This window comes from Ahaetulla prasina, chromosome 1 (genome assembly GCF_028640845.1).
Source record: "Ahaetulla prasina isolate Xishuangbanna chromosome 1, ASM2864084v1, whole genome shotgun sequence".
NCBI classification, from domain to species: Eukaryota; Metazoa; Chordata; class Lepidosauria; order Squamata; family Colubridae; genus Ahaetulla; species Ahaetulla prasina.
In genome coordinates, this window is record NC_080539.1 from 146103027 (window position 1) to 146130559 (window position 27533).

Consider the following 27533-nt stretch of genomic DNA (forward strand, 5'->3'; position numbering starts at 1 on the left):
GCTGTAGGCTAGTTTAAATAGCGGTTCTGTCTATGGCTAAATACATTTTGTTTAACAGACTGATAACAGAAACTTGACTCTGTTCTAATATTTTGTATGACTCAGAATTCTGACTTCAATAGTGGCGGGATATGTTTTCTTGTATCTTCACCTGAAAAGATTCAAAAACTTGGATCACAGCCTTTGAGAAAGGCAAAAACAATAACACATTATTCTCATAATTTGTTAAACTTCTGTGTAATTTCTAGCTTTTGCTGTGATGTTGATCAAGAACTTAGAAACATGCTACCTTTCTTACATTCTACTATTAGAAGCCACATGTCTTTTAAAACATGTTCTTTACATCTGAAACAATTAAGAAACTTTTTCTTATCTTTAATTCATACTGCATAGGAAAAAAGAATTCTGGAAAAAAAATACAAATGTAAACCACAGTTCACCTTTTTTTACCTTAAGATTACCATTGAAACTGAGATATACTTACCACTCACATTCATATTTCTTAAACTGGTTACAACATCACAACTGGTATTTTAAACAAGCAAACTTTTTTTGTGTTTTGTTTTTTTGTTTGAAAGGATACCCTGGAAACTCAATTGATCTAGCATTTTGAAACTTCAAATATTACGCGTAGCATCGCTTTTCAAATTAAAAAAAAAGAGTGTTCACAAATGAAAGAAGTACAACATAAAAGAACTGTTTAAAATGTAATGAATGTTCTCAAAGAGTAAATAGAGCTTCCACATCTTGCTACAGATGATCAAAATTCTTAAGGCTTTCCTTTGTTCTTCTTTCTTCAAGTTCCTTTGCATTTTTCCTTCAGATTTCTGGATGGGTGTCCCAAGAGGACACTTTCTTTCAGGGACAGATTTTCCCAATTGGAAATGATTCCTATGCTTCTCTGTTCTGGATGAATGTTGGAGTTTTCATGGCTGGATATTTCTGTTCATTTCCAAAAACTCAGGGTTAGATGTGAGGAGAGTCCTGGTGCAAGTTTGCAGTAACCAAGAGAAGCAGAATTGCCAAGCACGTGGGCAGAAAACCTAATCGGGTTCAAGGCAAAGAAACTGAAGCTGGAAGGGAAGGGAAGGGAAGGGAGGAGAGAAATGGATTCCTTCTTTTCTTGCACTTTACATTTGTAGCACCTTCTACTTGAATTAGCTAATGCCTCTGGTGAATGGAGAGATGCACCCAATTCAAAGTTTGTGGTTTTTTTTCTTATTCCTAGTTATCGCATCATTTATAAAAATATAAATAACCAAAAAAGTAAGCTGGGTTCCATCTCAAGAGGTGTTTCCTGTTGTCCTCTGAGAACGTAATTTTTATAAGTAAGGTCTCAACAAGCCCTATGCGTTGGAGCTGACTGATGTAGTCCGATCCTAATAATACAAAAAAGAAAAGAGCAGGGATTCTTGCAACGGGCTCAGCAAATTCTGAGGACATAAACAGCATTCTGTTGTGCGTCTGGCACAAAGGAGACAACAACGGGGGGTGGGGAGGGGGCTGGGAACAGGGAGGAAAAAAAGAACAGGGAAGAGGAGACCAGCTGTACAAGCACTTGCTTGGCTCCTTCTGTGTTTGTTTAAAAAAGAGGAAGCAACGATGCAGCATCTGGGTCTTTTAAAGCCTCGTTTGGGCTTCTGGAATATAGATCTCAATGCTGTCTGCACGCTCCGTAGCGGAGTTTTGCCGGAAAGAGGCTGCCCGCTTAGCAGCCATGAGGCGTCTTCGAGCTTCTTGGCGCTGTCGGTCGGGCAGATCCAAAGACTTCTCTCGGGTGATGGGGAATTTTCCTTTAGGGGGCTTCTTTGGTACAGGCGGAGGAACCTTTCTCTCTTCCTAAGATGCAGGGGAGGAAAAAAGAAATGAAGCACGGAAGGAAGGGAGCCTAAAGAAAGTACAGTATGGGCCTCATTCAGGGACTTTCCCTGTAAGCTGCAGGGCCTCCCTGTGAAGCATCCATGACAGTAGCGACTGTCCCAAGCACGGTAGACACTGACTAATGTTAGCTGAGTTCAATGAGGGCGAGGGACAAAAATATGCATTGCCACACAAGTTCTGCCCCTCATGTATTCATATGCAATGATGAGACCTGTCATGGTCTCTGTTTCATCATTTTAATATCATCATAGTTTTTTGGTCTGCATTGCCCTACAGGTTGGAGCATTCTCTCCTTTATTTGCAACAATCAAGTATGTTATCTTATCTCTGTTCCAAATATAAATATGCATTAGGTATTAATGGACCATAAATTAATGGTAGTACTGGAAGCCCAGAAAATTAATCTCCCCCTCTCTCCCTCATCTATATCTATCTATCTATCTATCTATCTATCTATCTATCTATCTATCTATCTATCTATCTATCTATCTATCTATCTATCTATCATCTATCTATTATCTCTATATTTTTTCCTCCCTCACCCTGTCCCTCTGTCCCTCCTTCCTCATGTAGATGAAACACTATTCCATAGGGCAGATGCTACAACAGAATAGGCACGCTTCCTATGTCCCATTAGGTGCCATTGTTTTCTGGAATGAATTTGTAGCATACTGTTGCTACTAGATCTTCTAGGACAAGTAGAGATAAATAAACATGTGATCACCTTGTACTCCCTACCAATGAACAGAATGTAGCACTAATGTCCTGAGCACTTTTTATTTAGCCCCACCAAAATAACGAAATTTATCTGACAAGAGTGGGCGCAGCTAGAAATACAAATTTGAAGTATTTAACTTTCATGGAAGAGAAAACTGAATTTTAAACTCTCACGCTAAAGTCAACGGGGCTAATATTTAACTGGCTTTATTAAGAATTCTCAGTCTTAGAGGTGAAGTGAAAACCATATAAAGACAAGTTTTATATATGTTTTATATATGTTTCTTCACCGCAAATGAGTTAGCAGCTGTGTGCACATTTCTGTGCTCCTTTTTTATTAAAATCCTGGCCAGACTGAGCAAGTATTCAAAGAGGAGCTAATAAGATTGTGTTCCTTTTCATATTCAGGATTCATTTTGCTTGGTATAGGGAGATTGCTTTAACTTAAACTAACAAAGAGCTGACAATTCTCCAAATTAAATTACAATCGTGGTCAAAATGTTGCAAAGTCATCAAATATTAGCCAAGATCTTATGAGATGGTTCTGCAAAATACACATCTTAACATGAAGTCAAGAAGACAATATAAGAACTCATGAAAATTTTGCAGTTTTGTGGGATTTCAGGGCATAATTGGACCAGGTATTTTTATCAACAATATGGTTAATCCTTAATGCATAATTTTCACATTATATTTCTAATCTCGGTCTCAGAAGATTCAAATATTCTATCCAATAGGAATAGCACTTAGATTATATACTGCTTCACAGCACTTTACTGCCCTCTCTAAGCAGTTTACAGAGTCAGCATATTCTCTCCAATAATCTGGTTCCTTATTTTACCAACCTTGGAAGGATGGAAGACTGAGTCAACTGTGAGCCAATGAGAATCAAACTATCAAACTGCTGGCAGTCCTCAGTCAGCACAATTATCACTGGTCATGCCTTTGGGCAACCTGTGGCAACCGCAGGTCAGTGGGACTACAGCTGATCTGATCTTGTTGGAACTCTCACTAGCTGGAACTTTTGATATTATCAATTTTGTTATCTTACAGGACCATGTCTGAGGATTTGGAGTTGGGGGCATTATTGTGCAGTCACTTGCCTGCTTTTTGAAAGAGAAGTTCCAGTCAATAGTAGCGGAAGGGAAGAGGTCATTCCCTAGACCTCTCTATTACAGGTTGAAAATTATTTCATATCTATGGTAAGCTGTTGTGTAAGGTCATCCTCTGTTAAAAGATTAAGTTTCATCAGTATACAGATGATAGTTGTATATGTTGTTCCTGGGCTAAACAGGAGATGAGGTGAAATCTTATCTCAGTGCCAGAAAATTGGGATTAATTTGCCTTGGGAAATAGTTAAGCCATGAGAAGAACCTGCCTGTGGGTTTGGTTGTTAAAGTTGTTCCTTGAAATACTGAGTTGAAAGGATGTGTGTGTCTCTATTTTTTTATAATTGTATTTTAATGTTTTTTAATTATTTTCTAAGCTTTGGTCTGAGTAGCACATAAATTCTAAAGGAAGGAGGGAGGGAGGGAGGGAGGGAAGGAAGGAAGGAAGGAAGGAAGGAAGGAAGGAAGGAAGGAAGGAAGGAAGGAAGGAAGGATTTCACTATAGTATTAATGTATGCCAGCATGCCAAGAAAAACTTGCCATGGTACTTGCTGTGTTCCTGGCACCTCTGGAGAGTGTTGTCCACTAATGATTTCACAAGAAAAAATAATTTCAGGCTTAAAAGGCAAAGAAATACACCACAAGCAACTAGATCATGCTTACCTTTTTTTCAGGTGATTCTATTATTTTCCATTCATTCAGTTTCATCTGATGTAGTTCATCAAACTTCATACTGACATCTTCAATTGAGAGTTGTAGCAAGTCCCAGAATCCTGCCAGGTCCTGTGAAGTTGGTCGGGGCATAGCACTGGGATCCTGCCATATTCACCAAACAAAGAAAGAAACAAAAAACCCAAATGTCATTTGTTTGAAAACTAGTGTGTAGAACTTGTTTGGCATTATATAAATGGTCAAATGTTGGATGGAAGACTCAAGCCATCAAAGTTCAACCCCTTGTTGAATGCAGAAATCCAGATTAGGTAAAGGTAAGGTTCCCCTCACACATATGTGCTAGTTGTTCCCGACTCTAGGGGGCGGTGCTCATCTCCGTTTCAAAGCCAAAGAGCCAGTGTTGCCTGAAGACATCTCCGTGGTCATGTGGCCGGTATGACTAAACACCAAAGGCGCATGGAATGCTATTACCTTCTCACCAAAGATGATCCCTATTTTTTACGTGCTTTCGAACTGCTAGGTTGGCAGAAGCTGGGAAAAGTAACGGGAGCTCACCCTGTTACGTAGCACTAGGGATTCAAACTGCTGAACTGCCGATCTTTCAATCTACAAGCTCAGCGTCACTGAGCCATCAGATTAATTGAGATTAAAACATACCAAATACTTTACATTTTGCTTGAAAACATCCAGGAAAGGGGGACTTCTCTCAACCTCACTTGGTAATTAGTTTGGCTGCCGAATTAGTCTTAACATTACAAAGTTTGTTCTACAAATGTAACTTAAATCCATTATTCTGTAGCTTTGGCAACAGAATTCCTTCCGTTTTTGGCAAATTTTATCATAACCTTTCTCAAGATAAGGAAAGCGACTAATAAATTTCTCCTCAACATCACTTCACCTCCCACTGATGTTTGCCTACCTTAAATAAGTTTAAATACCTATCAGTTAGAAGGTACAGAAGCTCTCTATTTATGACCTGTAAGTTTTCTGAACAAAAGTCTGGTATTGAAACAATCTAGCACAAGTCTACCTAATTTTTCAGCCTAGTTGTTTCCTTAAATGAAGCTTGCTTTATCTGCTTTTGGCCACACGAGGGCAGTCTCAAGCTGCTAAACTAAATGTATCTATAACAACAGGTATGGCTCCAGACTAATACAATTTCCTCAAAAGGCATACATAATAAGAGAGATGCTTCATCTTGAGGCATCCTTAAATGTAATCTTACTCAGGAAGTTATGTATCTTAAAATAATAATAATAATTACGGCAGACCTAAATAAAAGGATTATGTCCAGAGGAAGACAGCTAACAGAAAGAGCCTGGATCATGTTAGCACATCTGTATTGACTTACACAGTGCTTCGTGCTCTGATCTCATTACAATGGCAGCATTAATCTCTAGTAGCTTGGCGCATGTAGAAAAATCTTGTTTTGGAACAATGTGATATAAAAGGTACTTAGACCATCTTTTCCCCACCCAGCAACCTCAAGGCATGATGGATTTCAAAGTCATCACTTGTCACTCTAACTGAAATAATGGGATTTGCACATGCCTAAATGTCATCAGGTAGGGAGACACAGCTTCAGCAGTGTGTCTGTAGATATGCATTTGTGTGTGAACATATGTCTTTGCTAGCATTACAAATTTGTGAATGAAAGGAAGTTTGGCAATTTATCATTAACTTAGCATTGATATTAATAGATGGTAATTAATGTAAGCGTTAGGTTATAACAGTTTTTGATTTCTTAAAGAGTAAAGCTTGAGCACTGGTCTTCATTTGGGAGGGCGTTGTTAATTTGTTCTGGATTCTTTTAGAACCTCCCCCAGTTTCAGAACAGGCATATAATACAGAGGGCTGTTGTTTAATATACAAATGGTCAGTTTTGGTTGGCTGGAATTCCTTTATTTATTTAACCTTTTCTGGACTGAGTGCCAAAAGCCCAGGTAAACATGGCCAAATACGTGCATGTGCATGCGCATCCAAAACCCCAAAATGCAATGTGCGCTAAGCCCCCCTGCATGCGCCCCCACATGCGCCCTGCCCCCCACGCATGCACATGCGCCCCCCACCTCCCCCAGAGATCTGAAGACCAGCTGGCCGGCAGGAGGCACACATGCATGCACGGCGCAGCTGAACTGGGGTGACAGCTCGCGTGGCCACAGAGAGGGCGCTGCGGGCCACCTCTGGCACACGTGTCGCCATCATGGATCTAGGTCCTCATTTTATTGACCTCGGAAGGCTGGAAGGCCAAGTCAACTTCGAGCCCATCAAGATCAAACTCCAAGTTATGGGCATAGTTTGCTACAATACTGCACTTTAACCACTGTGCCACCGGGGGAGATGGCACAACTCACAACATCTCATTACCAAAAGTGATCCTCTCATGCATTTGCACCCTTGCTGCTGTTATTTTTAAATTCTAATCCTATTCCTTTTATTCAGGAGCTCAAGGTAGCATTCATAGTGCTCCCTCAGCTATTTTTTTTTTCTGAACACCAAGAATCTTGTGAGATCTGTTGAACTGAAAAAGACTAATTGTCTGAGAGTCACGCAGTGAGTTAAATTACTACTACTATTATGTGCCTGAACAACATTGGACATGCTTGCAGACATTTCACTACCCAACCAGGTAACTTTATCAGTGCTACTGAGTGTGGAATTTACTCCCTTTTTGTATGCAGTACCTTACCCTACCAGTGTTGGTAGGCATGTGGTTCAAAGCACTTTACAATTCTAATGCATATGGAAAACTTATTTTCCATTGGTCATCTTAGATAAGAGGTGAAGAACATGCATAGAAAAAATGTGGAAAAGCAAAAAGAAAGGGTTAAATCCAGTGGAAGCTTTGCTTTCATAAAAAGTGCCTCTACTTGTATGGTCCGGATATTTTGATACTTTCAATGGATGTAGTGGAACTCTCCGGGATACACTAATGCTTAGCAGCCACAACTAGCTATAATTAGGAAGAAGTGAAACCAGGTATGATTTCAACATGACCTAAAGCCACCCAACTGAACTTGTATCTTGATTTTGGAGACAGGGCTTATGTTCTGCCATTATGATGTACATATAATCACTTGCGGACCTAGATTGTTGGGGGCAATATGCTGACTCTGTAAACCGCTTAGAGAGGGTTGTAAAGCACTGTGGAGCGGTATATAAGTCTAAGTGCTATTGCCATTGCTTCCCCCACCCACGGGTATGGAAGAAAAGAAGGATGAGGAGAAGGAGACACAACGACAAGAACAATTTGGCACGAGTGCCGATAATGTTAATTCTATGAATCAAAATCCAGCAATTGTAACTAAAGACTATGTCCAGTTGCATTTCATGTATAGGTTTTCTTCAAACTTTGGTGGTTTAATCTTACTGGATAGCAAATTTCAAATAGACATAGAAAAATGCTTTCTCATGCTGGTAAAGGTTAAATTGCAAATACAGAATGATTGATTTTAAATAAGACAGACTTATAGGTCACATCCTCTGATGCCCCCTCAAAATTTTATTTAGTTCTAGGAAAAGCCAATGTAACAGTAATATTGTTTTTTGCGGCAATATTGACCAGCAGAAACCTTCCTCATATCTAATTTAGCAATGAAACAAAGCTAATTTTAAACGGTATTGTGGGTATTTTGTCCCAAATTGATGGGAAAGGTATCATGGCAATTTTGCTCAATAGTTTGGACAGTAGAACATTTGATTAATTCTTGTAGTCTGTCAGCCTTTTAGATTAGCAGCCATTGGCTCATGATTATCATAATCCATGTGAATTTGGTATTTATGCCAGGGGAATAAAGTTACTGACTTAAGCCAAGAGAATACAGAACTAGTTCTCATTTCCAAAAGTATTTTGGTTATTAAAATAGTTAGTGATAGTATCAACAAAATAATACAATATAATTACTGTAGATGTCCATTTACCCACCTGCTAATATCCCTTGAGATCTCATTCTTTGCTTACAGTTTTTAACTACAAAGTTATTGTCTCTGACCAAAGCTTAAAACAATAACAATGGATTTCCAGGGTGTCAAAGGTAGGCAAAAGCAGACTTTATATACAAGGACCTTTTTGTTCAAGGAATGGAAATTCTTGTTCCTCTCCCTTCAACAATCCCTTTCAAAATCCCCATGGTCCAATATATTCCCCAGTACATTCTTTGTGCTGGAAAGAATGGGGAATCTATTGCAGGATGGATAGATGAATAAGATAGATTATTATTTTTAATATTTTATAGACCAAAACAATCTGTTTTGGGTTGACTGTACTGATAGAGCTTTATAAGATAACCTTTGATGCCCCCTGAGTCCTTAAATGGTTTTGGATAAATTATGATTTATTCAAAGTACTGAAGATTCATGTTCCACCATCCAGGATGGAATTCCTGATTCCTTTTATTTTGATAGAACAAGTTTTCAACCATTATTAATTTATTTATAAAATAATGGAGTGCTTTTTAAAGACCAGTTTCTAAGTCATGCCCACACAAGGTGATTTCTAATATAAAAATGTATATGATCAAATATAAAAAAGATACCAAACATTATTTCAATGTAATCTTATCACAATCCTTATCACTTTATGCCCAGACCAAGGCATTAATGCAAATCATCCTGCAATGCAATGAATTCCAAGATGACTTAGAAATGCTCATAGGAGAACTGGAGCCTTCCTCTTTAAAGCTCAGGCAATAAGACTGCACAACAAGGTAGATAAATAGTGAAACTTCTATGCACAAGTTACGTGTGCAATTGTCTGCTTAGCAGATGTGGAATTAAATGCCCTCTGATGGAAATTAATCTCCAGATGAATAATAAAATAGTAGCATTTAAAGTTTGAAGAAAAATAATAAATAACTTCAGATATACTATGCAATGTTTAAAAATGTGAACTTACCAAATTCTGTTGACAAAGCCAATAGAATTGCTGGAATTTTTGTGACATTAGCAACTGTGCACTTCCTACAGCACTTCGAATCTTACCTAGAACTGAAGACAGAGGGTGAATATCAATTTAGGTCTGAAGCAAGGAAACAACCAATTTATTTGTATAACCAAAGCTTAATCTAGAAAAAAATAGTATTCTTGCTCTTTGGTTATCAATTCAATTAGGTGCGCAAGCTTTTCAAACTGTATTCGAGAAAGAAAATCAGAGATCAGCTCAGCTTAAACAATATTGGGAAAAGCCACACGAGAAGCTTAAGAAAAGAAATTATTTTCTCAAGTTGCAAAGGAATCAAAGTGAAAGCATATGATCAAATCTTACTGTATACTGTTTCATCCCCTCAGACAATAATGTAAAAATCCTGGCTGTATTGACTAGAATCCCTATTCTCTGCAGATCTACTTTTTATGGAACATCCAGGTGTTTTTGTCACTAACCTATCAAGTTCAGTGTTTACCAGATATTCTGTTTTGTGCTGACTTTTTAAAAAAAATACATGCAGAATATAACTGCAATTCCAATCTCAGTGTAGAGAGTAAGATGGGCAAAACTCCATCAAGGTCGAGACTTCCAGTTGACATCATGATGGGAACGGCAGGAAAATAGCGGCGCTCCACTAGGCTCTGTGAAATGCAGCCAGCAACAGCTTGCCGGGAGACCCTACATGTTGTGATTTCAGCCCCCGAACCTGGCCCCATGCCCGAAAGTGACTCAGAAAGTGAGGGGGAAGGGCCGGTAAGGCTTACCTCCGGAGCACCGATTCCTGTGGCTCGGCTCCAGGAGCCAGAACCAGACCAGTCGGAGGACGTAATGAGGCGGTCATTCCCTGATTCCTCCCTTCCCCAGGCTATGCCTTCAGACCCAGCTGATAATAATAATCAAGCTTGGCTTGACCCGCGCTTCAGAAGTTTAGAGAGGCGGCATCATCAAAAGGAAGGATATATAAGGAGCTTTGGGACTGCCCTCACTCCACGGGAAGCAAAAGTTTAGCTGAACTGTTTCAAAAAGAGCTGAAAGTCTTGCTACGTGAGTCATTTGTTTGAACTTTGGCAGGCAGCTGCGATTTCTCTGCCAGGACTGATAAGAGCTGTGAATCCACTGGCTGAAGGCCAGCTCGTGGGTTTGAAGTGGGGAAGGAGACAGAACACTACGGGTTCAAGCTGCCCTGGAAAGGTGGTGAAGAAAGGAGAGATGAGGAAACCATAATTTCCTCATTGATCCGAAGAAAGCTCTCCCGAATGGCAGTAGGAACAATGGCCATTTTGGTCTGTCACAAGCTGGGACAACTGGGACACTAAAATCTTGTGCTGGAACAGTTCATGGACAGAGCAGTGAAACTGGGTGAGATAACTTCCAACTTTTACCTTACAGATTTAAACCAAGTAAAAATTTCTAAAAAACAATCTCCAAACATTAAGAAAGTAGCAATTGGATTAATGGAAAAGGCCATGGCTTAGCTCAATTGTTCTGTGGTAAAGCTGCTTGCTGCTGTGAAAGAAAAACTGAAACTCCTCTCCTCTGCTTGTGTTTTGCATTTAGAACAGATTTCTTTTCAGGTGGGGAGGGAGAGTAGAACTCCTTAGCATCAGAGCGTGATAATAATATAGGAAATACTAATGCTCTGTTGGTCATTTCGAAAAATCCTTTTTTAATGAGCACCTAGAAGCAAGAGGAACATACATGGCAAATTTCAAGTTTGTAGGTTTTATGGTTCTGGAGATTTTGTGATGATGTGTTAGTGGTATTTCGCTTATACACTGCTCAAAAAAATAAAGGGAACACTTAAACAACACAATGTAACTCCAAGTCTATCACCCTTCTGTGAAATCAAACTGTCCAGTTAGGTAGCAACACTGATTGACAATCAATTCCACATGCTGTTGTGCACATGGAATAGACAACAGGTGGAAAGCATAGGTAGTTAGCAAGACATCCCCAATAAAGGAGTGGTTCTGCAGATGGTGACCACAGACCACTTCTCAGTTCCTATGCTTTCTGGCTGATGGTTTGGTCACTATTGAATGCTGGCAGTGCTGTCACTCTAGTGGTAGCATGAGATGGAGTCTACAACCCACACAAGTGGCTCAGGTAGTGCAGCTCATCCAGGATGGCAGATCAATGTGAGCTGTGGCAAGAAGGTTTGCTGTGTCTGTCAGCATAGTGTCCAGAGCATGGAGGCGCTACCAGGAAACAGGCCAGTACATCAGGAGACATGGAGGAGGCCGTAGGAGGCTGTAGGAGGGCAACAACCCAGCAGCAGGACCGCTACCTCCGCCTTTGTGCAAGGAAGGACAGGAGGAGCACTGCCAGATCCCTGCAAAATGACCTCCAGTGGGCCACAAATGTGCATGTGGCTACTCAAACAGTCAGAAACAGACTCCCTGAGGGTGGTATGAGGGCCCAACGTCCACAGGTGGGATTGTGCTTACAGCCCAACACCGTGCAGGACGTTTGGCATTTGCCAGAGAACACCAAGATTGGCAACTTCGCCACTGGTGCCCTGTGCTCTTCACAGATGAAAGCAGGTTCACACTGAGCACATGTGACAGACGTGACAGGGTCTGGAGACGCCATGGAGAGTGTTCTGCTTCCTGCAACATCCTCCAGCATGACCGGTTTGGCAATGGGTCAGTAATGGTGTGAGGTGGCATTTCTTTAGGGGGCCGCACAGCCCTCCATGTGCTTGCCAGAGGTAGCCTGACTGCCATTAGGTACCAGGTTGAGATCCTCAGATCTCTTGTGAGACCATATGCTGGTGCGGTTGGCCCTGGGTTCCTCCTAATGCAAGACAATGCTAGACCTCATGTGGCTGGAGTGTGTCAGCAGTTCCTGCAAGATGAAGGCATTGATGCTATGGACTGGCCCGCCCGTTCCCAAGACCTGAATCCAATTGAGCACATTTGGGACATCACGTCTCGCTCCATCCACCAATGCCACGTTGCATCACAGACTGTCCAGGAGTTGGGGGATGCTTTAGTCCAGGTGTGGGAGGAGATCCTTCAGGAGACAATCCTCCACCTCATCATGCCCAAGCATTGTAGGGAGGTCATACAGGCACGTGGAGGCCACACGCACTACTGAGCCCCATTTTGACTTGTTTTACGGACATTACATCAAAGTTGGATCAGCCTGTAGTGTTGTTTTCCACTTTAATTTTGAGTGTAACTCCAAATCCAGACCTCCATGGGTTGCTCAATTTGATTTCCATTGATAATTTTTGTGTGATTGTGTTGTCAGCACATTCAACTACTGTACATTGTGTTGTTTAAGTGTTCCCTTTATTTTTTGAGCAGTGTACATTGTGTTGTTTAAGTGTTCCCTTTATTTTTTTAAGCAGCTTATATATATAGATTGGTTCTAATGGTATTTACAGAAAATTGAAATATTGGAAATATGGTGGAACTTTTGAGTAATATTTAAAATATTAAAATATTAGTGATTGAATAGGGGTCAACAAATACATTGTATGAAGAAAAGTAATTGATATTTAAATATATTTCTGAAAAAGTAATATAGAATCATAAAGAGAGAATAGTACAATTTAAAGAAGAAAAGATGAATATAAAAAAACCCCAAGTGGGAAAAAGGGGAAAAAAAGAAACACGTACAAATTGGAAAAATAGTATAATATACATTGATACATAAAAGAATATATTATAATTATTATGAGCATATTAAGGTTAGAAGTTAGAAGACAAAAACTATGTATATGTAATTGTACTGTTATTGTTAGCATTGTGTAAAAATATAGTGACCCAGTTATTACACTGTCCACAAAATATTTTGGTTGTTTAAAGGAAAACTACAAATAAAACATATACAAAAAATACCTGTCATTAACAGCTTTCCTCCTAACTCTGATCCACTGGATCCTTAATAGGATCCTAGATTTTTTAGCCCAGTGGATTCTACATATTGTATCACATGCAGGACATCTAGCCTAAAGTAGTTTAAACATTTGCAGGGATGTGGTGTATGGACCACATTTTTATATTCCAGAAACTAGTCTTTAAAGCTAAGAAAACCTACTGAATTTTTCTAGATAATTGTTATTTATACGTCATTTTGATAGGCAGATATTAAGAAAAGAGTGGAGTAAAGAATTAGAGGTTTGTATATTGTCTAGGCAAAGGGAGAGTGTCTTAATTTCTATAGCAAGAGTGCCAATGGACCTCAAATTATAACTTATACAACAAAAAAAATATTTAGAATTTTTTGGACTCCATTATGTTTGTATAAAAAAGGACTGTCAGAAACAGCATTTTGTTGGAGAGGCAACAGGAATAACCCTTTTTAAAAAACATGTTTCTACAATGTTTCATATCAAATTTTGGGAAAAAGTAGTGGAATATATATGTCTTCTCTGTTCATACAATATTAAAAGAAGAGTGAACCCATGACTTTGACAAAAATTAGATGTTACTCATGAATGGCTATTCCTTACAGTTAATCATTCACAAAGAGCATTATAGGGTGGCAATCACCATCATGTCTGTGAAAATCTAACATCTCCTTTCATAGTCTAAAAGGGATATTTTTCCAGCACCATCAACACAATCACCAAGATTGTTGGTCCAAAGATATAAATTGCTGGTGCTTTGAGACTGGTATTTTCACTATTCCAGGTGTACATTACAAGCTCACATCTTTTAATCAAAGGACTACGGGATGGCCATATTCTGTAAAAGCAAAAGCAACCTGACACATCAATTGAATCTGCAGTGGGGAATATGAAGCAGTATTGTATTAGTGGACTATATATAAGCAGCAGCTTCAAAAGTATTCTCTTGAAACAGCACACACAAAAATGTTAATTAACTGCACATTGCAGATGTATAATTAATAGGGGTACATGGACACAAGTCCTGGAATCCCACTGGTATGAATCTTAATGAAATCTGCACTCACAAAAAACTGCTGACTTTCAAGATGCATCTCTGCTTTGACTACTACAAACTTTTATTGGGAGGAATAAATCACAAAGAAGAACAAGAAGCATAACTGAACAACATTATTTGATAAATGCCATCCAGTTATAACTCAAAGAAGAACTAGGTACAAAAGTATGGACATTTAAAATGCACAAATTTTCTGTTGTGCCTCATCCTCCCTCCTCTTCTCAGCCGGGCCCCTCCCATCTCCTGCTGGGCCTGCCTTATCCTCCCTCCTCTCCTCAGCCGGGCCTCTCCCATCTCCTGCTGGGCCTGCTATCAGATTCAGACTCTGGTAATGAAGAGGAATGGCCTGGCATGCCTCCTGGCCCCATGCCTGGAGGGGATGTTAGGAATGAACAAACAAACCTCACTCACACGCAGCCATCAGAGGGAGTCAGCCACGGATTGGAATTGCCCGGGCCTGCTCCTTCCGACCCCTCCCTTTCTCAAACAGCAGAAGACAATCTAAAATGGGAGGATCCTCGCTTCCGGAGATCTGAGAGGCGCGTCAGCAGAAGGAAGGGAGGGACAGGCCTGGATAAGTGCTGAGTCATGGAGCCACACCCCATGGCTTATATAAAAGACCAGCTTGAGTCAAGCAATTTGAGTCAAGCAAAGTCTCATCTGGTTTGCTGAAGTCACACCTTGGATTCCTGCCTGCCCTGAGAAATCTGAAAGAAATTTGGCAAAGCTGCAGAGGCTTCGTGGCCACGCTTGATACAGACTTCCCAGACCCGGTCGTCGGAGGGGGAGGGGGACACGACATTTTCCTACAAAATCTACAAAGCACCCAATTTCACCATATAATGGTTTCTGACTTGAGCTGCCTGAAGGTCATAACGTCTGCTCCTGAAGGTGCATTCACCTTGTTCATCTGTTGATTGACATGCTTTTCAAATTGTGACAAATTTCAAAAACTGTCATAGCAGATAAAGAGAACAACAATATGTTGGCTAGCCTTTAAGATTCCACAAACTCTTTGTTATTTCACATAATGTTATTACCATGCCCTACCACAAATACCTGATTATGTTTGATGAAAAAGCATGGAAGAGCGTGTTCACTGGAAGATTGAATAAGCTTACATGGGTTGACACACTGCACCAATGTCTTTCCTTGCTGAAGTAATCATCATTTCTATAAGCATATTTTTATATATACATTATATTTAGGCTACAGTTGGTAATGAGCCCGACTGAATATAATAGTGTTCAGTATTCAGTAATACTTATGCTTGGGATAGCATTGCAAAAAAGGAAAAGAATTTGTATCTTAACTGGTTATTTCTTGCATACTTTACTGAACTGAAGTACTATAACTACTCATGACAAGATTTTCTTTTTTTGTATTGCTGAATTATTATATTTTTGAATATCGAATATTGGAATAAAACAAAACTTGTACTCTAAGTAGATTAAAATGGGCAGGTTTATGGAGATTTATATAGCTCTTTTAAAATAATTTGGGACATGTTTCTGTTGTCCTCAAATAATTTGGAATGCCAATAGTTCAAGTGATTTCATGTTAGAACTAAAAAGAGAAATACTGTTTGTTTAATTACATTAAAAACATGTTTGAAGAAATTCAGTCCTTTCAGGAAACAAAGCATCGTTTAAATAATTTCTATTTGTGCAACATTAAAAAGAGTTTAATAAATGTTTAGCTTTGAAAATGTGTAACTGGGTTTAAAATGGAAGTATATAATCTATTTTATCTGATACAGAATTCAATTAAGTTTGCTAGCTAACGAATGGGCTAGCATTGAAGGACTTTGTTGAAAAACCATCCCTTCATTTGCTCGCTTGCTTGCTGAAGTTTCTCTGGATCCAACCAATTATTTCTAATGTAGAGCAAGAAGTGTTTATTTTTGTATTCAATAGAGCAAAAATTCTACAATTCTTTCTGCCCTGCTACCTGTTTATGTTTTACATGGAAAGAGTGGAAGGCAATTTATATTGTAGTTTCCCAAAGTCAAGTTGTTTTAGCACAAAACACAATATATCTCCTTTGTAACTTGTACCTGTTAGAAAATGTTTTACTCTTATTCTAGGGCAAATTGAAACATTTCTTTCCTCAATCTTCCTATTCAATGTTTGTTTCTATTGACAGGAGTTTGGACTGCTGTTGATAACTGAATGAAAGACAGACAAGTCCTTACCTATAGAAAATAATATACAATAACCAAAATAGAATATAGTATTCTTACTTTTTTAATATACCGTATATACTCGAGTATAAGCCGAGTTTTTCGGCACGTTTTTTGTGCTGAAAAACGCCCCCTCGGCTTATACTCGAGTCTACCCTTGCAGAGCCGACCCAGGGAGAGGGTTTTTTGCCCTCGGGAACAGCTGGGCCGGCAGGACGAGCCCAAATGCTGCCGGCATGCTTTGCCAGCTCGGCCGGCTCGTTTTGGGGCGGCGGCTGGCCTCCGGCGTTTTCTTCCGCCGCTTTTTGATGGCGGCGCGGCGGTGGTCGGCGGAGGGGCGGGGCGGAGGGGCGTTGACATTTCGCCCCTCTCACTCGTCCTCCTCTTGCCCGCGGTGGGGGCGGGCGTTGTCACTCGCCCTCCTCTCCAGCCGAAATTGAGTGCGGCGGCAGTGGGGGTGGGTGGAGGCCGCCGTGAGTGCCGGCTGGGGAGCCCAGGAGCCAATCCCGGCCCCCAGCCGGCACTTCACGCGGCCTCCCCACCCCCACTGCCGCCGCACTCAATTTCGGCTTTCGGAGAGGAGGGCGAGTGACAACGCCAAGGGGCGAGAAGAACTCTTTATTTGTTTGTCACTCGCCTCGGGCGGAGGCGTTGTCACCCTCGCCTCCTCTCAGCCGAAATTGAGTGCGGCGGCAGTGGGGTGGGTGGGTGGAGGCCGCCGTGAGTGCCGGCTGGGGAGCCCGGGAGCCAATCCCGGCTCCCCAGCCGCACTTCACGGCGGCCTCCCCACCCCCACTGCCGCTCGCACTCAATTTCGGCTTTCGGAGAGGAGGGCGAGTGACAACGCCTCCGCTGGCGAGAGTGACAAACAAATAGAGTTCTTCGCCTTGGCGTTGTCACCTGCCCTCCTCTCGAAAGCGGTGAGTGCGGCGGCAGTGGGGGTGGGGAGGCCGCCGTGAAGTGCCGGCTGGGGAGCCCGGGATTGGCTCCTGGGCTCCCCAGCCGGCACTTCACGGCGGCCTCCTGCCGCCGCACTCAATTTCGGCTGGAGAGGAGGGCGAGGTGACAACGCCTCCGCCCACCGCTGGCAAGAGGAGGACGAGTGAGAGGGGCGAAATGTCGAACGCCCCTCCGCCCCTCCGCCACCACCGCCGCCGCCGCCATCAAGCGGCGGAAGCGCGAGGCCAGCCGCCGCCCAAAACGAGCCGGCCGAGCTGGCAAAGCATGCCGGCAGCATTTGGGCTCGCCCTGCCGCACTTCAATCCCGGGCTCCCCAGCCGGCACTTCACGGCGGCCTCCCCACCCACCCACCCACCCCCACTGCCGCCGCACTCAATTTCGGCTGGAGAGGACGGCGAGTGTGTCAACGCCAAGGCGAGAAGAACTCTCTTTATTTGTTTGTCACTCTCGCCTCCTCTTACTCGTCCTCCTCTCGCCTCGGAGGCGGAGGGGCGTTGTCCTGAATACATCCCAATAAAATGCAAAGGTTTCAAAGCATGTTTTGGAAAAGCAGCGAGGGATGGGGGGAGAATGCTGCCTTGAATGTGAAAGAAACGTGGAAAACTCCAACTACAGTATAAAAAAAAAACATTTGCACTCAGTACTTTTTATTTTATTTTATTTTTTGCCAAGTTTTCCCCAGGGTTTTTTTTCCCCCCTATGGAAATTGGGGAGGTGGGGAGAAAGAGGTGAAAAAGAAAAGCCTCTTGGAAAGCGGAGAAATACGGCAAGAACAAACAATTTCTCCCCCCGCCCCTCCCGGCGCCGTCCTTCTCTCCCGCCAGTCACACGGTTCAGTTTTTTTCCAGGCTAACTATACTTTGCGTTTCACTTCCCCGAGTGAACATTGTAACCCGAGACTTGCTCGTAAACAGTGAGCAAAATTACGGTAATCTCCTCTGCCAAATCTATTCCCAAACCCTCCCCCCCCCAACACCTCCGCTCCGCAAAGGCAAGAAATGAGCGCCCGAATCCGAGAGGGGCAGGAGGAGGAGGAGGAGGAGATGGGGCATTGCAAGCTAGGGTGGGAAGAAGGAGGAGGAAGAAGAAGGGAGGCAAAAGAAACCGACCCTCGCGCAGATCAGCAAATTAGCTTTCCTTCTCCAAACCAATTTTTTTTTTAAAAAAAAACCCGTTCTACCCAGAGCAAATGGCAAATAAGCAGCCCGTTTTGAGTCTGATTATTGTTTCGCGGTGGTTGCCCTCTCTGATCTCCTTGTACATGACAAGGCACCTCTAACCCAGCGCTTTGTGTTTGTTATTGGTAATTCTCCTCTCCCTTCTTCCATTGGAGTCCTCTCCCCTTCCTTTCCGAGCAGGCGGGCGATTTACCTTCTCTGCCTCTTTTATTTTCCTGGAGGTGGAGGTGTATTCCTAAGGATGCCTTCAGTGCTGGGGAAGGAGCCGATCCATGGAGGGAGGCGGCGCTGCCGAGAAGCCGCTGCTTACAGAGGCGAAAGAGCCAGGAGACCTTGGCATAGGTGGGCGGCTGGTGTAAGGCAGGGCAGAACCTTCGACCCGCAAGGATCCCGGGAGGTGGGGGACGAAGAGAGGCAGAGAAGGAGGAGGAGGAAGGAAAAGAAAGAAAGGGGAGTGAAAATAAGAGCAGTCCGAGCAATAAATAAATATTGCTGGGCTGCTTTCCAAAAATCCTCAGCACGGAACTAAAAGTTGCAAGTGTTTTGTGAGTTCAAACAGTCCCTTCCAGACTAACACGTTTCATTAAAAGATACAAAGTTTGGTAAACTGAAGCTCGCTCTGTCCAATGCAAAAAAATCATCATCATCATATAATAATAATAATAATAATAATAATAATAATAATAATAATAATAATAATAATGATGATGATAATGATAATAATGATAATGATAATAATAATAATAATAATAATAATGATGATGATGATAATGATAATAATAATAATAATGATGATGATGATAATGATAATAATAATGATAATAATAATAATGATGATGATGATGATAATGATGATAATGATAATAATAATAATAATAATAATAATAATAATAATGATGATGATGATGATGATAATGATGATAATGATAATAATAATAATAATAATAATAATGATGATAATGATAATAATGATAATGATAATAATAATAATAATAATGATGATGATGATAATGATAATAATGATAATGATAATAATAATAATAATAATAATAATAATGATGATGATAATAATGATAATAATGATAATGATAATAATAATAATAATAATAATGATGATGATGATGATGATGATGATGATAATGATAATGATAATAATAATAATAATAATAATAATAATAATAATAATAATAATAATAATAATAATATTCAGCCGTGCTTCGCTTTGATGGCAGCCTGACGTAAAATGGGGGGCAGGGGGATACATACACGGTTAGGGAAAAATAACAAAACAATGTTTTGGGCTCAATTGCAGTCTTAAATTGAGGACTACCGGTACTTGCAATTTGAACCTTATTGGACACTTCATTCCTGGAGGGTTTTTAAAGAACAGACTGGACAATCCTTTGTCTGAAACAGTATAGGATCTCTTGCTTGAGGAGTGGGGACTGGACTAGAAGATCACTGTTAGTTTGGGATATGTTCAGAGCCCACACATCTGATGACATAAAAAAATTGGCAAAGTCATCTCAAGTCACTTTGGCCGTTATTCCAGGTGGGCTTACATCTGTATTGCAGCCCCTAGATGTCAGTTTAAATAAACCTTTCAAGGACCATGTGCGAAGGATGTGGCATGAATGGATGACATCTGGTCAAGCTCGTCTGACAAAAGTTGGAAATCTGAGAAAGCCAGACATAGAACTAATAGCACAGTGGGTTCGTGATGCATGGGAAGATATTCCAGAGGACATGGTGCAACGTGCCTTCAAGAAATGTGGCATTAGTAATGCTATGGATGGCAGTGAAGACAGCGCATTGTATGAGAGTGACAGCAGTGATGATGACGACTGTGAACTCAGTGATGACGACAACGTATATGCGGATAACATCACAGAAGCTGAAGTAGCTGTAGCTCTGTTTGGACAAACAGATGATGAGGAGGAGAACTCCAGTTTTGTGGATTTTAGCTCGTTAGCTTGGTTGCTGTTACTTTTAAAGATACTGTATTTTTGATACCATATTCTTTTTGGGGACCCCCTTTTGCACTTTTATTGTTTTTCGTTCAAATAAATATTCATGTTATTTTACTTGGCTCTATCTTTATTTTTTACATTGACCAGTAGCTGCCTCATTTCCCACCCTCGGCTTATACTCGAGTCAATAGTTTTTCCCAGTTTTTGTGGTAAAATTAGGTACCTCGGCTTATATTCGGATCGGCTTATACTCGAGTATATATGGTAACTGATAAAACACCAGTTTCTAAAACAGTTTTTCCAATTTCTAAGGTGTACTGTTCAGAACTGGAAATGCATCAATCAATCAATCAATCACTTCTATTATCAATACTAGTTCTAAGTATGATTTATATAACGTGCTTTGCTCATATTTTACTAACATTATACTAAACTATTTATATTTATCTTTTTGAATTTGAATATCTATCTGCCCAATTCCAATGGACTCTGGACAGTGTACAAAACTAGAAAAAAATATCAAATCAAATAAAAACATCATTTCAGATGGACAGTCCAGATTAAAATAATCATATACACAGAAAAATCAAACTAAACAAAATAAAACAGGGACCATTGAACAAATAATATCAACCTCGGGTCTGGGACCAAAGCCAGGTTTCGAAGCTTTCAGGAATGCCAGAAAAAAGGGTGCCTTGTTTTTAGGGGGGAAGCTGTTCCAGAGGATGGAAAATTCACTTCCTCAGTCCCACAAGATGGTGTTTCATACTGGGGACTTGGACCATACCGCTCTGCCAGAATGTAGTGGGTGGGCAGAAATGATTGGAGACTCAAATGCATTATTTTAGATATCCAGGTCATATGCCAAATAGAGCTTTATAGGTAAAAATCAACACCTTGAATTCCCCTCTGAAGCTGACTGGAAGCCAATGCAGCTGGTGTAGCAGTGGTGACACATGGGCACACCAAGAGCCATCTGCTACTGCTTCCACAGCTGCTTTCTGAACCAGCCAATAGCTTCTAGGTAGTCTTTGAGGGCACATTGCGCTAATGCAATCGTGAGGCGATCAGCGCATGAGTAACTTATACGGATGGCAAAACTGTGATTGGTGGACAACAATTTTATTCAGAATTACTATTAAGCAGCATATGAAAATCTAGTAAGCTTTTAATAAGAACTTAGAAATAATAGAATCCATAAAACATGTTAAGCTTTGAAACGATATATATTTCTACTGGGCTTTTGGTATTAATTTGATCTATTTTTCTTTAAAGCTAGCAATATATAATGAAGGCAAGAGTCAAATACTTCCTAATCTAATCCTTCCTCTCTCTAAAAGCTTATTGTATTGTGTTTTATGTTTGGAATCCCATCTGAATTCTCTTTCATACCTGGAAGTCAGTACTTACAAGGAAACATATTTATGTGATTTTATATAGAAATGTAGAAGTTTCAGTTTTTACAAGCAAAGGAAGGACACTGGGGAAGTCACTGCAGTGCAGTGGTAAGGTGCACAGTCCATCAAAATTTCCCTCTTTTGTCCAATTCCAAAATGCAAAGTGATAACAGCCACATAAGTACATAAGTGAATAGATTAAAAACTATAAGATAAAAATAAGCACGGAAAGATATGTTCTTACTTTCTTCAGAAAGATCATTTTCTTCTGCTTCTCTCTCCATCTCTTTACACCATCCTTCCATCCTTTTAGTCTCAGTGTGTAGCAGCTTCATAAACCAGGACCCGTCCCGTCGACAGGGAGACATTCTTCCTGTTTCAATGGCCTCAATGGATGGTTCCAACCAGGGTTCGGGTGGTGGGAGATTGGAGGCGTCAACCTGGGTCCTATAATCTTCTCTATAACTAAAGAGACCTTGTGTCCGTACAGTTCTTACTGCACCATACTGAGTAGGAGTACTTGGCTCTGAATGTCTCTGGAAAGAGCCACCAAACTGAAGTCCCTTGTCCTCCATTGTTATGTGTCCAGGAAAGCCTTCGAGTTCTAAATCGGCTTGAACAGCTGCCGTCACACTGTTTGAGCGCTTAAATCGTCCATGGCTGGAGTAAAATGGAAAAACAACACACTGATCCATATATTGACAATGTTTTGTTTATAAAAAGAAGGCACCATCTACATTCTACTATTTTCAGGGTTTTAAGAAAAGCTTTAGAAATATTAATAACAATGAATATAAAGATTGAAAGGCACAACATGAATCGACTGCAGTCTTTATAGGATAAATAATTATTAATGACCCAAAGCAAGATACAAATCAATATTACTCAAAATTCATTTGGAAAGCAAATGTTGATTTATTCTCACAGTAGAAACTAGCAGTGTTTTGTAAATGCTACAGTGATGCATTATCACTAAACTAAACAGAAATAAATGAGTTAAAAACCATGAAGTTTAAAACAGGGTGAAGATGATGGGGTTTGAGAAAAGATTGTTATTTGGAAACAATAGATATCTGTGAGCACATTACTATATCTGCGTGTTTCTCAACTTTGACAACTTCAATTCTCAGAATTCCCAGCATGAAGTTGAAATCCACAGATCTTCAAGTTGCCAAGGCTGAGAAATTCTGATCTTATGGGATATAATGTAGTGAGGAGATGAATTCCCAAGAGGGAGGGAGTGAATTCCAGAGGAATAAGAGGCAACTCATCACAGCTATTATGTGTGAGAGAAAAAGGGTGAAGACAGCCTCTTCTTCCTAGAGTATATTGTAGATGAGTCCTCAGTCTGGTGTCATGGATCTAGTCCCGGACCACTCTCCACATGCAAGTTCAGAGGAGGACAGTGAGTTTGAGTCTGCAGAGGAAAGCGTGGAGCTGAATATTAGTCAGGACTGGGGCTCAGAAAAAGCTAGCCTGATGGAGTAGCCTCAGCTGTGTTGGTCAGACTAGCGACAGGTTGAGTCTGAGAGAGGTGAACCACAGCTGCAGCAAGTTGGCCAGGAGGCTCCAGGTGAGGATCGAGAGCAGATTCCGCCCCTTAGCAATGAAGAGGAGGTGGAGTTCACACTTCCTCCTGATCCAAGAACACATAGAGCAGAGAGGAGACAGGCACAATGCTGGTCACCTCCGTAGTCTACCTCACTTCTCATGAAGGGCTGCACTGGCACTGTCTACTTAACCCCGCCCTAAAAACTTGAGGGTTGCTGGAGCAATGAGCCCAGTTCTGTGCCTTGTGTGCTCGTGCCATACATCCTAGCATGTTTGATTCCTGGACTGCTTTCTTGGACTTTGTGTGTGCCCATTGGACTCAGTTACTCAGTGACTCTTGCTGTACTGACCTTGGAATCCAGACCTGCGCAACAGGGCTGCTTTCCAAGGACCTGTTTGGGGGGGGGTTTGAATAAACACCTGTAGAATTCTTGTCACATGTGCGTATGAGTGTAAGGAGCAGGGCAGCACATCTGGCAAGATTTTTGTCTACAGGTGTGGAACAATAAAGAACTCAGCTTGGAAGAATTACTATGTGCCATTCTTGGTTTTGAGTCTGACATCTATACTATACATCGAGCAGACAAAAACATAGACAGAAATGTCCCAACCTACCGTTTATCATCTTCCACTTGCACTCCAACCGAATGATACTCCCGTAAGCCTTTGCTTTCATTATCTGAATCAGTTGCTGCTTCCACCTAGTTCAAGACAAAGGAGAAATGTTTTGAAGTGAACATGAAAGCTGGAGATCATTTCTATCCACAGTTATTATGATTGCTGGAAAAAGCAGACTTAACTCTCCCAGTCTGTATGGATATGCCGATGAAAACAAACAAACAAACCCTAATGGCTGGCCCATCCCTTTGCAGGAAAGGCATGGCAGTGCAGGAGAATTAGCAACTTTTAATGTTTATTCATATATCTTTTGTGTGGGGAAAGCAGCAACCAGAGCAATTGTGGTAGAACAGAGATGAGGCCTCTGAGAATGTTTTTGCAGCTTGCACAAAGCAAATTGCTATACAAACACTATAAACAGGATACATTTGGCATTTTATGGAATATTTTGGTCAGAGACCATAATGGCAAACAAACGAAGGCATTTGGCTAACATCCATAGCAATGATTTCTGTAATAAACACATAAAGGATAAGGAAAGATATGCAGCCATTAAGTAATAAATCCCAAGGATTTCAAATGCATGTATCGCTATCCCACATGATCCAAAATGTTTGGCCCTCTTTATATTTTATATGCCCATTGTGGAAAACAATAACAGAATCTGGCTGCCATGTGCTAAGTATGAAGTGGGTTTTAAACAAAATGCAACATTAAACGAAAACGAATATTTGATGAGGGGAAGATCATCTGAATTATAGCACTCCAGATATTTCTGGTCAGGGGAAATATTTAAAAGTGAAATAATATTTTAATTTCAAATACTGATGATGACAAAGGGTTAGCTAAGCTATTGGTCTGAAGACTGTACATCTACTTTGAATTTGATTTTTTAAATTTATTTTTTAAATCTGCTCTATAGGCAATTTCTGTTAAAAGACAGTAGTTGATTTTTTTACCTGCTGTTGTCAAAAAGGCTAAAATTAAGAATGTCACACTGGCTTATTGGTTTACATTAAGCTGCATTTCTTCATATTACTGCTGGTTTACAAATTATATAAAACTGCCTTATAAATCAAATAACGTCTAAAATAAACAATCCCGCTGTGAATGAAAATATAGATGTACTGCAAAATTAGTGCATAGTCATCTAATAAGTGTGCTTGCTGTGTCTTTAATCAAGTCAATATGGAAATAAAATTCTCAGATGTTCTAAATGCAGGTTTGACTGGGAAACCAAAAAAGGTTTATAAAACACATGATTTGTGTATTGTAAACAAGATCCTGCTACTTGTATTTTTGGCAGCCATAACTGTTCTATCTTTTCTTCCACAGATTGCATTACTACCGAGAGTTTGCCAGTGGCCACAGAAATGATTTACTTGTAAACAAATAAATTTGGTTGATTTTGTGTTTCCTGTTTTATAGGTTCTATAGCCTATAGCCTATAGTGGGATTTGCTGAAGAAATGGCTGCAGGAAGTCTTTATCTTACTCAGCTTAATTTTTTTTAAAAGGAGACTATATCCTTGACAAATAATGTTTGTCATTTACTGTACTTGAAAGTAAAGAATAGAGAATGAACACCAAATGCCTTGTTACTATAGAGATTTGTTGGGTGTCTGTGTAAATTGCCAGGCAAATATATGATAGGATTCTGTACCTACACAATTCCAAATCAATGAATAAAAAGGTATTATTTTCGTAATGGGCATTAAAAGGAACAAGGAAAAGAAATATTTGAATGATGGAATGAGAATGTTATGATTAATTGTACAGAAAATAGATGAATCAAAGCATTTGATATGATCACAGCTTTGGACACTATACATAATGGATGAAAAAAAAAAGTCCTTCACACTTTCTGACTAAATAGATTCAATAGTAAAGTGGTACTTAGAAACTCAAACCAGCGGACAATCTTCTAAGCCTTTCATTATCATTTACTAAAGCTGCATGTATATCCTTAAGAGAACAAGAAAAACCTCACTGCAGTGTACTGCAGTGTGAATTGTTTCACCCCTGTGTTTAATTACTGTGTAAGCCTATAGGGAATAGATGACCTGAACATTTTGCATTTATGCTAAACTGCATCCTTTCCATTAGCCTGTAGCAAAGCCATTGGACAGAAAGAAATAGATGGATTTTTATCCAAGCCCTATGGCATTTCATAGGCATAGGCCTTGAGTCCAATTGCTCATAGCTGCAGAAGTGCTTTTGGAAGAGCTCTTTTAAATGAGACATATCTAATCAAGGAACACTTCATGGTATCTGTTTAATTCAGCATTATTATCAATAGGTTAGTTTTTATTTAAAGGGTACAGAAATTCCACCCTGCTGCCATATTGCCAGGAAGGGAAAGGTGAAAAATGCAATAGTAACACAGAACTGAACCTATTTAGGGAGGATGCCTACACAAGATCCAAGATTATCTTTAACTGCTTCTGAGACGCCTCAACCCTTAAATAGAATGTAAATTAAATCTAAATTAATCGTTGATCCTACTAAGAGTTTTTTAGCATCAGAGATTGGACACCTGACAGCCATATAAACCAATCCCACTAAACCAAACCAAGCAGCCATTCTAGGCTCATGTGGTTAGTTTATTATGATGTATGAACCTACTCATTACAGCCTAGTACTATGGGAATCATGATTTTATGGCTTGTGCAACAAACATTATGGATCAATCCAGCTATTATTGCGAAGCATCAACAGGAGTGTCAGTGGAGTGAGGTGTCAGAAAAGTTAAGATGGCAGGTGTGATCAAAGCCCCACCCTCTTTGATGCACAGCACATATCTAGAAAAGTGGCAAGGCTTCAAACCATGTAGACTTGTGCACTACCTTGGCATTTTGGGACTCCCATATCAATGGAAACTCCTTGGTTTCATGAATTAACATATCTCCTTAGATACATTGATTTTTTATTACAATAAAAATAAACAATGCTGTTCAAATAAATGAGTTAGTTGAAGCAGTGGACTTTATAGTTAGCTTAAAACTGATTATTCTGACCAATGAATCATCACTTCCATGGTGCTTATTACCAGGAATTGTTCTTTCTATTTCTTATCACCAAATGTAAAGAGGATTTTAGGAATACTTGTGTGTTTCTAAAATAGAAGTATAAGCAGGTTCTATGGAACCTCAAGATTTGTAAAAGTTGTGTTGCAGGTCAGACCTGTAGGCATGCTTTAGCTTTTATTGATAATTTCTGTTGTAGTATGTGCTTAGAAATACGGTACTTCTTGTTACACTAGTGGCATAACATCAAAGGAACACCAAAGGAAAAAACTATTACTAGTTCTATATTCTTTATAAGATAGTTTTCTTATAGCTTCAAACTCACCCATCTATATTAGTCTCCATTGCTATGTAATTAAAACACAGCCATGAAGGAAAAACGGTAGCACAAAGCAGAAGGGAGGAAAAAAGAAATATCTGACTACAGTTCCCA

At 40.2% G+C, this 27533-nt stretch overlaps 1 protein-coding gene across 1 annotated transcript in view; it reads right to left on the bottom strand.

The window, feature by feature from the left end:
* Positions 1 to 1620: 1620 nt before the first annotated feature.
* The window catches only part of DLGAP2 (DLG associated protein 2), a 452324-nt gene continuing 426411 nt past the window's right edge, over positions 1621 to 27533 (bottom strand). The window contains 5 exon segments of the mRNA XM_058177539.1: positions 1621 to 1839; positions 4371 to 4523; positions 9274 to 9365; positions 22151 to 22566; positions 24073 to 24202. Coding sequence (XP_058033522.1) covers positions 1621 to 1839; positions 4371 to 4523; positions 9274 to 9365; positions 22151 to 22566; positions 24073 to 24202 — 1010 coding nt within the window.